The following is a 12,207-nucleotide window of genomic DNA, read 5'->3' as shown; positions in this document are numbered from 1 at the left end:
GGGCACACATTGGCGCTAACACCAGGCGCGTAACAGGGGTCTTGGGTCAGAGTGGGTATTTATTTGTTTTATTTTTATTTTATTTTTTTATTTCAACCATCTTTAAAGAAGGTATCCCTTCTAGTTTAGCCAAGTAGGTTAACTGATATTCTGGGGCCCTCTTTAATAAAATTAAAGAACAGTACAAACAACATCATTACAACATAATAATAATAATAATAATGGTAATAATAATAATAATAATAATAATAATAATAATAATAATAATAATAATAATAATAATAACATACAATCCTCATTTCCTGGTTAGTAATAATTACCATACCCACCCCACCCCACCCAACTCCCCATAGAGAAAACAATACGACATAGGGCTTATCTTATTTATAATATAGGCCACACACGTGTGTTTGAAACTAAATATAAGCATTTTCATCATGGTTAAAACATATTCTTTAATCTATACACATTGAGGCTCTTCCTTTAGGTTAAAATGATCTATCTTTAATTTGTCTTTCTTGAGTTTGGGACTATTATGTGTTTAAATAACTTAAAAGGATAAAACTGAAAAAGCTCTAAAAAATGCGCGCCAAGCACGCAAAATAATTTTGTGTTTTTAATTCCAATTTCGTCGGAATTGATGAAAACTCCCTAAAATGTGCAAGTTATAGAGGAAATTGGCCTACCGTAACAAGAAATGCGCGCTAAGAATTTGAGAATTTTAGGCACTTTCAGAGGATGCATTTGTCAAGGGGTGGAGAAAGATCTTCGAAAGATGGTTATTTCCCCTTGTCCCCCGGTGTTTTTAATTCTAATTTCGTTGGAATTGATCAAAACTCCATAAAATATGCAATTTTTAGAGGAAATTGGGCCGTGTTAACAAGAAATGCGCGTGAAATTTAAGGTTTTTAGGCACTTTCAGGGGATAAACGGGCATTTATAAAGGGGTGGGGAAGATTTTTCAAAGATCGATATTTTCCCTTGTCCCCCAGTGTTTACGCCATCGGGCAGCATAGATCAAAGGAGTTATGACAGTTTTTGAAGTGGAGAAGGGGTTGCAGGGTGTTGTGAGTCTGGTCATTATGATATCTTCCTTTTTATTCTGTCTTTATTTTTCTCTTCTCTTTTCCTTTTCTTTTCTTTTCTTCTTCTTTCTCTTTCCCTCCCTCTCCCCTCTTTCTTTTCTCTTATTACCCAGCCCGGTACGTCGGCCTGGTCAGTCAATAAACAAGGCAAATTGTTGTAGAAAGGTGACAATATAAAAATACAATAAAATAAATATAAGAATACATAATTCTTACATGAATTTGACCGAACTATGCTTGAATCATCACTAGTAGAGTTTACTGCTGTACTGAATTATTACTCAGCATACTATGGCCAGTTACAAACTGCACCTTTACACAATGCACCTGCACTGCATGGTTTTACATAAAAACCAGAAATTTTGCGACAAATCTTGCAGCGTTCTACACGCAGCTTGCTAAATCGACGATCTGTGCGTGTCAATATTATTATTATTATTATTATTATTATTATTATTATTATTATTATTATTATTATTCTTATTATTATTATTATTATTATTATTATTATTTTTTATTATTATTATTATTATTATTATTATTATTATTATTATTATTATTATTATTATTATTATTATTATTATTATTATTATTATTATGTTGTTTTTACTGTTCTTTAATTTTATTAAAGAGGGCCCCTGAATATCAGTTAACCTACTGGGCTAAACTAGAAGGGTTACCCTCTTTAAAGATGGTTGAAATAAAGAATTAAAAAAATGAAGAAAAATAAATACCCACTCTGACCCGAGACCCCTGTTACGCGCCTGGTGTTAGCGCCAATGTGAGCCCTTGTGCGGACGGGGGATTTGTGCCCCCCCCCCCTCTGAGGAAACCTTGTTTTTGCAAAATAAATTGATTCAATTTGCTATTATAGGCCTAATCAATAAATTCCTCATCAACCGATATAACCCATTCTTGGAATTGACATAACATTACTGATGTCGTACACACCCTTCAGTGTGAAATGTGGCTCTCTTTGCAAGCACATCTAACGTCTAAGGAAAGAAGAGCTTAGATTTGTACCAGATAAAATAATTTTGTTATCAACATTAATACATTATGCTAATTTTATTCTTTGTAAGCGCATAAGACAGTGCAAATTATTTCTGTGACAGTCTTTTGAAGTGTGTAAAGCTCCATTTTATCATATAGGCCTACATAGTCAAAATATTGGGGGGGGGATGATACAATGGACCATCCCCCTTGTCAAATATTGGGGGATATATCCCCCCATCCCCCAGGATCTACGCCTATGACGAAATGTATAGATATTTAGTCACAATATTTATATACAATAATATTAACTTCTAATTAATTCTTTATTCAATAAGTAGGCCTAATAGTTATAGCATCTTGAGTACAAGTTTATGAATTAAAAAGTACATATGAACTTCTGAAAATATTTGAAAGCCACGCTCTACATTTCATAACACTATATTAAACTAATTTTTTCCACAGGATACTTTTGGTAGACAGTCTTGGCTACCAGACCCAAAAAGTTGACAAGCGGAGCGAAAACGATTTGGCGCTGTTCTCTTCGGACGAAGGCTAAAACTTGCAAAGATACTGGTTATTCAGAAAAGTGGGGAGTACACTCTTGGACTACATGATCACATATGTGGTATGTTGCCAAGTAGGTTAAAAATATAACAATCGTCCTTGACACCCAACTTTTTAGATACGTTGATTTTACATTCATTATTATAGGCCTAATTTATACATTGATTTTACATTTTACATTTCACTTTGTTACTTAAGGCCTACACAAGCAGAAAAAAAAAGTTCGTGTAGGACAGCGGTGTGTGTTCACTGGAACCTGTCGACAATAAGATAACAGCTCTAAGTGAAAAGAAGATTCAATTTATATTGTTACTTAATTATTCATTGAAACTGCAGTAGTGTTCTCCTCCCAACGCTTACCAAAACGGTTACCCCTAAAAAAAAAAAAAAAAAGCTCAGTCTACCGCCGTCTTTACGGTGAAATAAGAAATCAAGTAAAACCTTGGTTTTTTCCTCCACGGTAATAAAACCAACCAAATATCTGTCTGCCGCCCTCTATTATACTAAATTTGCTTTCAAAACAAGGAAGTAGTGGTTTCTTTTTCGTTTTGTAAACGAAGGAGGTACACGAATTTCGACACAACAGTATGTGAGCAAATGTATGTCAATATACAAACCGAAACTGGTACAGTATGTACATTTAAATATATATTTATTATATAGAAGTGTCTGAATAGCTAATTAAGTAAATAAAGCGGTTTTAGATTGATTGTACTAAATCAGATCTGCTGCGTATCACTGTGGTTATAAATGCTATAGATATGTATATAATACATATTTAAATATATACATGCATAACCATACATAAACATATGTATGTATATGTATATATAGACAAATAAATGATAACAAGAGTGCTCAATTATATAGACAAATGTTGTTATAATAATTATTATCGTTCATAACGAGCGTAATACGGTGCCGTGGGAAAATACGAAGTTCAATCCTTGTTGTACGGCAACAAGTTAGCCATGTCAAACTAACACGCCGACAGCGCGCTGTGGAACTTGGCTCACATGATCGTATGTCGTAAGTTGCTGTCTATTCTCACAATACAGACACCCCTCCGGACCGGCTCCAATGTTCAGTTTTTCGTCCAGTTTAGTTTGTAAAACTTGTACTGAACCCATTTCGAACAAGATTGTTGTAGTCAGGGCCTAGCTATTTAATTAATTTATCAAAGCCCTGGATTCTTTTGACTGCCTAGCATACGCAAATTCAACACATTATTTAATACAGTAGTAATACGTACAGTACCTGTTGTTTTGCTGTACTGCTCAGCAAATTTAATTATTACCAATCAAACTTATGCAACTTTTATATTGTTTTTGTGTGCATTTCTTTAGGTCTGATTATGTTTTTCCAAGCACACATTCTTCGTTGGGCAATGCCACTTGCTGGTCGGCAGTCTAGTTGTAAACAGAACAGGTCGTGCCCCCCCCCCCCCCCNNNNCCCCCCCCCCCCCAAAACTCTTCCTGCCCGCCAATTGGTCCATTTTCGTGGGGTGTTTTGCAGACTACCGTATACATGTGCTTCGGCTGTGATGACGTCAGATCGCCCAAAGTTTTATAGTGCGTGACAGTAACAAGCTCGGTGTTATCAAGAATGTTTTAATTAAACAAATTTATAAAACAGAACAAAAAACAAATAAGAAACCCTTATGGTATATTTTAGAGTCAACTCTAAATAAACCTAACAAATTATATTTTATTCTCTACATTCCTCCGTAATTAAATTAGCAACATGTTTTGAAAAGCGTCTTAAGTTTAAAGAATGAATGAGGTGCATTTGAAATTTACACCGATAAATCTAACGAATTTGAATTAGACGTCTACTGAAAAGAGTACGGTAACCAGTAGAAACTTGCTTTGTTGAGTTCCCTCTTTATTGCTGGTTGATTCCAAACGGTTTTTAAGCATTAAAAGCAAGAATATACACTTATTAAAACATTGGAATGCGTAAATTTCACTTCATACTTAACCAAGAAAACGTCTACTGGTGTGTCGTGTTAATCAACAGATAATCTCCATGGCAATGCGAGTATAGCTGAAGCGTCTCGTTTTCACAGCGTCTGCTATGCTTGTCGCGATGTCTATTAAACTATCGTCTGGTTTTTCGAGTGAGTGTACCGTCCTGAATTGGACAAATCGTCCGAGGTTTGGATAAATCGTCCGAGATTTGGACAAATCGTCCGAGATTTGGAATAGGGAGTTCATGTTTTCGAAAAGTATTTTATTAAAAGAAGAATAGGAATGAGTTTGGGACTTAAGAAAATGTTCGGTTTTGCGTGAAATTCGATTTTGTGGGCATTGAGTACACATAGTATTGTTCTATGTTAATACTTTTTTTTTTCGAAAATGTGCAAGTCGAAATCTGTATAACGCGAACTTTTTATGCCAGTCCCATTAGATTCGACTTAGGCGAACTCGTGTATTGGAGAAATTCGATACACAGTTTTATCCGTAGAATTTCTGATAGCACGAATGTTTTAATTGAAGCAATTAATAATGTGCTTCCTAAACCCAGCATGTACCGGAGATGGTGTAAATTAATATATTAGCGCTGTCAGTAGAAATTCTTGTTGGTGAAAAGTTTCGGGTATATTTATTATTTTTTGTATGTTGTGTTATATTGTATATGGATAAGATATCTGAAATAAAGAATGAAATGAAAAAAATGAAATATATGTGTGTGTGTATGTGTGTATGTATGGGTGTATATGTATATGTGTATATGCATATATGTATATGTATATATGTGTATGTGTGTATGTGTGTGTATGTATATATGTATGCATGTGTATGTATCACTTTGTTACTAATTTGATATATAACACAGTTAGCACACACTCTTCACTTAATTCAGCCAACACAAATATACTTTAACTTCAAAGTCTGAGTTTATTTCAGTTCTCAGCAATCCACATACACATACAGTCAATGGACCTTTCCGCTAAGCCCCGCCCCTTGGATATTGTTGCTAAGGTCCCACAAGGAGACAGTGTTAAAACATACGCAAACACGTGCGTTTGTGGAACAACATGTGTGTTTGTGAGACGCGCGCGTATTCCTAGCGCTGTTCTGATTAGTCAGTTGTTAAGTTTGATTGACAGTCCGGAAAGGTCTATTACGGCGAAGGCCGGAAGTAAGACAAACTTCAGTCTTCTAGAGCTTCACCAAACCTAACTAAATTCAAATTTCCCTCACATATTATACAAAACAATCTTTGGTATGTGAACCAATCACGAACAGTCTGAGTCCTATATTCACATGATCTCATGAACCAATCATCGAATATCAATAATTTCTTACATTGACATAGCATAGCCAATCACAAGCAAGCTGTATGATTTACCAAATAAACAATTGTATAGTAACATTAACATTACACTTCCTTAAGTATTACATAAATAAATCAATAGTATATCAACATTAATATTACACTTCCTTCAGTGACACACCCAGAATTATAATTAATTGTCATCAACTGTGTAGAATAAATTATACAATAATTTTGTTAATAGTAACTTAAAATGACTTTTCAGATATGGAATACAGTACTCCATTACAGTGATGCATTGGAAATAATAAAGCAACGATACAGGTATGTCCTCATTTAACAAAATGTATTTATTTGTAATTACATACTAAATACTAGCACTTTTTACCTCTCACTATGGCGTCATGCACACAACAGAACAAGTTCACAGTAATACTATTTTTTAGGCCTATGTGCCTATGCCGCAGTATAATCAGGGCGTTGTTATACCTGTAATCACAATAACAACTCATTAATAATATATTCGTTTTTCATATTATTAGAAATAGGCCTATATCGTGCAATGAAGAAAATTGGTGATACATTTCTGATTGATTTTCAATATTTACCAGAAATTTTAGAAAGTATCATTTGGCACCTGGATGCTAGAAGTGTTTTGAGAGCAAAACAGGTTAGTGATGGCATACATACTGTTATGTCATTTCATAAAATACAGTAGGCCTAAGTGATGATGTCATAAATAGACCTACTAGAAATGATGATGTCATAAAGTTGTTTTTAATTTTGTTAATTTGTATTACTGAAAATGGAAAATATTCAATATAATACTATACTACATACACAATTAAAAATATGTAAGCCCTGCTGTAGATATGAACTTCATATAACAAGTGATGTGATATGATTGTTCCCATCCTTCTCATTCAGTTTCGTGAGTCTTACCATGTGTAAATTACTCCTCTACATGAGTTTCATACGTTAATATATTTTTGTCCCTACTGCAAATGGATACGGAAATTTCTTTCATTAGAAAAAAGGACATTTTGCATTTTTCAGGTATCTTGTAGTTGGAAAGAAACAATTGAACACCTTGAGCAGTATAATCATTTATGGCGACATATATGTTTACGCGACATCCACAGGGCCTCCCTGATCGACTGCATAGGCTTTAACCCCTTGTCGGATGATTATCAGCAGAAGTATTCTGGTGGAGATGACGCAGATTTTGAAGATTTGTGGAAGAACGTCTATAGGAGCTGGAGGACAGGCCAAACCTTGAGTACTTTTAAACAAATATCCTACCGTATTTCTGGTTTTAAGTTTCGTTATCTATACAGAATTGTGCAAATCGGTGAGTAAATTCCAGCTGGCGGTGGGTGGTGTCAGCTGTAGCGCGGAAGTGGGTGGGGATTTTGCCCAGTTGGCCTAAGCACCACTACTTTCAGTATGATTTAGCCTCACTCCTATGGACTATAGATCAAATCATAACAATTTTTTCTAAAGCAAAAATACTGTTGCTCAATCAACGCGATAATTGAAAATTGGTCAATCAGCTTTATTTTACTGTAAGCCTAGGCCAGTCCATTCATAAAGTTGTGCATTAGTCATAGTTTGAAAAGTGTCCTTTTTATACATTATACAAAATATGCTATGCTTTTTTGTGGGAAAATATGTTATTGCAAAAATAAGTCGACACTAGATTTATTATGGGTCGGTCAGAGGAGACAAACAAAACAAACTAACATTTTTTTCTCACCCATTTGTTAATAACAGGCCCTAGAATTATTTACATTATCTAAAAGCATAACAGGCATACGAATCATGTTAATATTGTAAATGTTTTTGTTTTTCAGGAACGTATGTGTATATACTTACAAGTGAGCTCGTGTTATCTGTATGGAATATCGATACCGGTCACCGAGCCGTATATTCCCAACAACTAAAAGGCATAAGATATCCCTATGCATCAAGGCCGATTTTTCCATACTTGCAGTGTAAGGCAATACAGTTATTTTTAATTGGAAATTTGTTTACAAAAATGCCCTCTTCTTTCCTTAAGACATCATAAATTTTGGAATTTGTTGCTCTCTCATTTAGTCAATGACTCTTCCATTAACATTTTTGCTAACCAATTCAAAAAACACTTAATTGCTGATTAATAATTTTGTATTTTTTATTACTAATTATATCTCCCAATTTCCACTTTCTCGGTCTGTCGGTCTGTTTTCGATTTGTTTTGAATGTTTTGTCTTGTTTTTTTGTCTCTGTCCTGTGCTGTCTCTTTTGCTTTTCTCTCTTTTTTTTTCTTTTTTTCTGGCTGTCCCATCACAAGATTGGTTTTCTTATCTTCTCAGGTCTTGCCATCTTCCTTTCTCTTGTCTTTTAAATTTTCATTATCAATTTTGTGCATTTTCAATTTATTTAAACACCATTGTATTATTTATCTCAGTTAGAAAAGGAAGTAAATAAATGTTGAATTGAATTGAATTGAATTGAATTATTCACCAGAGCTATGAGTTGCGCCATTAACAATTTAGAGAAGCGTGTCCAAAGCAAATCATTGTGTGATAGCGTAACTCCGGCGGCACACTCACTAATAGAGTAGTGGGTTTCTACATGGTTTCTATTAGAAGGTATACGGTGCTCCGTAGAGAAAGACATGTCCTTCTTCTCCTCTTCCTCCTAACATCCTGAACGCAGTATACTTTCTGGATAAGAGAAGGAGATTGTGTCCCGATGAAAGAGTACTGCCTAATTCGCCATCAGAAAGACCCTTATACTGGAAATAGGTTTCCGAATTTTTGGTTAATGTTTAAACTTAAGAAATATAATCATATCATAACTCAAATCATTTTTTTTATTGTTTATTTTAACAATAATAAAAGTTGCTCGGAAGTAAGATGCATATTTTAGAATGTTTATATTATACGAGACCTCATTTAGCTAGACAGAGCCGACTCGAGCGCACCGACCGCGGGCCAGAGTAGGGGTGTATCAAATTCTGGCTGGCGACTGGAAGCTGTACTCCAGCCGGCGTGCAAACTCGCCGGATTGATGTGCTTGAGATGTGTATAAGAGACAGACATTGGAATGCGTAAATTTCACTTCATACTTAACCAAGAAAACGTCTACTGGTGTGTCGTGTTAATCAACAGATAATCTCCATGGCAATGCGAGTATAGCTGAAGCGCTTTTTTTTCCGCGGGCATTATTTCTTACAAGCTGGCAACAAGGTGAATCCATATCAGTGGTGTAAGTTTGTGTGTGTGTTTTCGTGTGTGTGTGTGTTTGTGTTCAAAATGTCTCAAAACGGCTGTGCAGACATAAATGAATACCATTCTCGGGTAAAAACGTGTAAAATCTGCAATTTTTTTTGTCAAATTTGGCACTTAAATCCAAAATTCAGCCTGGCAGCAACCCATTCCGTGTGAGCCAAGAGCTGGTGATGAGGATTCACCTTGTTGCCAGCTTGTAGCAAATGATGCCTACAAAAAACAGTTTTTTAGCACTTCCAATCTGACCACCCGTATAATAAATATTTTTAAGGATTTTTCATTATAATGGGAAAAAGCTTTAATATACATAAATGCAATTATTTTTTTCAGTATAAACATGGCGCAACAGGACGAGAGTTTGTAATATCAAATTACTTTGTTCTTCTTTAGATCCACTCTGCAAGTTTTCCAAGCATCAAGATTTGACGCAGCATTCCCTCATAACACCGAACTATTTTGGGGATCCTATCCGGTGGTGGGTTTTTTCTGATGGGGAGTTTCGTGTGACAAAGGTATTATATGTGGGATATGAAAATGTTATGAGGTGACTATATTATCCTTTTATTTTCGTTTTCCTGTCTTATTTAGTTATTTTTACAGTAACTGTACCATTCCTAATTTTATTTTAGGGCTACCATTCAACATTTTTTATTATTTTTTCCATATCCATCTTTCAATATATAGGATTTTTTTTATGAAATTGTTGAAACAGCAATTTTATTATCAGCACGTTGCGAAACATTAAGAATAGACAGAATTGAACAAGGTGTTTTCTAATTAATAATAATAATAATAATAGTAATAATAATAATAATGATGATGATGATGATAATGATGATGATGGTGATGGTGATGATGATGATGATGATGATGATGATGATGACGACGATGATGATAATGATGGGGATGACGATGACAGTGACGATGGTGATGACGATGACCCAAAAGAATTTCAAGCAGAATTCCTATACCAATTTCCCATCGAGGCAGTGTTGCTCCCCATATAAGTACGCGCAGATTCTTATAATTAACAATACCAGTAACAACAACATTAACTGAATTATCGGCTGTCATGCACAGGTAAATTAACATTTTGATTTAGCGACATAAAAAACACCAACAATAATTTTCTGTGGCAAATGAGGATTGGAAGTAACCGTTGATGATATCGCATTTCAGAGTCTGGCACAACCTGTTAGTAATCGCAAGTAAAGATTGTATAAAAGTTTATATTCTTGAAAGCAAGGGAAAAGAATACAACTTTCGTTTAAGTATGTCTAAAGAGTTACCAAAGAATTTGCTACTGAAGTCAATCCATGTTTGGGACAAAAAATGTTTGGTAAGTTTATTGGAAGATTTGACAAAACCAGGAGGTATGAATGGTGGTGAAGCTCTGATGGGTAAAGGCACAAGTGTGGAGTAATGATATTAAAAACTCAATAGGTGGATATATTTGCGTAGCTGTGTATTTGTTTTCAATGTTATACCTGTTCTCCATTTGTTTTTTGTTTTTTTTTTTGTATTTCCTAGTGGCCTTTTCCACTTCTTTACTAAAATTTTTCATTTATATTTCACTTTTAAGTAGTTTTTGTCCAGCAGCTTGGTCAGTGTATGAACATCAGTTCAGCTTAAACACTTAAAACACCCGGACTTAATTTTTCTGAAGTAGGCCTATTTGGCTTTAAAATGCCAATTTTTAAAATCTAGTAGGCCTAGTTTGCTAGGCCTGTGAACTTAATTAATTTCAAATTATTTATCAACAGTTTGAACAGCAAAAAGACCCGTACCCAGGACATTTATCAATTGTGATTTATGATTTGGATGACCTTCAATCTCAAGTGTTTCAAGTGTCACATGGACCAAAAGAAATGCTGGGAACTAATGTGAAACCCTTTATGGAAGCTCCACGGATATTTGGTGATTGCGTGTTATTCAGAGTTAGTGGAGGTAATAAAAAAAAAGGTCCAACGACAAACTAATTAGAATAACTAAATTGTATCTATCTAGTTTTTTTTAAGGATTAAAATTATTTTTGTGTTATAATATAATTTTATAAATACAAACAAAGTGCTTATTACATTAGGGCTTATATTTTATTATACTGTATTATTTACACTGTGAAGTTCTCTGTGCACATGTGGTTGTCCTATAATTGTGACTGAAAAATGTTACATCGTATTTTTATGTTTTAATCTTGGCGAAATATTCATGATTTAAATGTATCTATCTAATCTTAATCGTTTAGAATAGGCTTTCTGGAATAGGCATTTTAAAACCTAATCCATCAAAATGTACTAAAACAGTGATGTTGGAGTATATAGTACAGCAATATGAAACTATTATGTAGGCCTAATGAATGAATAAAGTTCGGAGTTTGTCCGGTAGTGAAATGATTATTTCACATTTTAAGTGCTCCCTAAATTCATAAGTTTAAGCTAAATTACGGTGATTAATTTAATTAGCGAAGATATGGAGACAATTATTTCGAATCCCTCTTTCCAAGAGGGATGCAAATGCTTTGTGAAAATGAGTACGCAGCGGTACTCATTTTCACAACGAAATACACACAACTGGTTAGCTAACAATTATGTCAATGTTACATGAACACCTAGGAAGGAAGGTGCAATCACCTTGTTACCTAGCAAACGTCTGTACTGTATGGGGGAGGGGCTGCTGATGTACTGTGTAGCGGGGGACGATCGGATGAGGAATAAGACTAGGCCTAGGCCTAACTAAGACAGTGGAATTATATGTGAAAGTACACTTTCGGAAGAAATAAATTAAAATAAGAAAATAGTAAAACTCGAGCGTCACGACATTGCGAAGTGTCTGCTCTTGTTCCTCGTATCGTACTCACTCGAGTCAATCCGAGATGGCCCGATTGAAGTTTCATGCAAATGTTTCTTACGGAAAAAAAAAATCGCTACCAGGAAAAGGTGACGTATCTAGCTTATGACGTATGCATGCTAACTAATGTGAGTGCGACGTCACCAAAAAATGAACATTT

The 12,207-nt window shown here is 34.7% G+C and overlaps 1 protein-coding gene across 1 annotated transcript; it reads left to right on the top strand.

Annotated features, from left to right (window-relative positions):
- The first annotated feature begins 3,200 nt into the window (after positions 1-3,200).
- On the top strand, positions 3,201-11,179 carry LOC117108745. The gene is made up of 8 exons (XM_033250875.1): positions 3,201-3,275; positions 6,191-6,249; positions 6,468-6,595; positions 6,982-7,276; positions 7,779-7,919; positions 9,591-9,744; positions 10,380-10,539; positions 10,964-11,179. The coding sequence occupies exons 3-8, from the start codon at positions 6,488-6,490 to the stop codon at positions 11,177-11,179; spliced, it is 1,074 nt and encodes a 357-aa protein (XP_033106766.1). The 5' UTR covers positions 3,201-3,275; positions 6,191-6,249; positions 6,468-6,487.
- The last annotated feature ends 1,028 nt before the right edge of the window (positions 11,180-12,207 follow it).

This window comes from Anneissia japonica, unplaced genomic scaffold (genome assembly GCF_011630105.1).
Source record: "Anneissia japonica isolate Jap-2015-1 unplaced genomic scaffold, ASM1163010v1 scaffold128_len593404_cov183, whole genome shotgun sequence".
In the NCBI taxonomy this organism is placed as follows: domain Eukaryota; kingdom Metazoa; phylum Echinodermata; class Crinoidea; order Comatulida; family Comatulidae; genus Anneissia; species Anneissia japonica.
The sequence above is the reverse complement of the archived record's forward strand: the minus strand, read 5'-3'. Positions and strand labels throughout refer to the sequence as shown.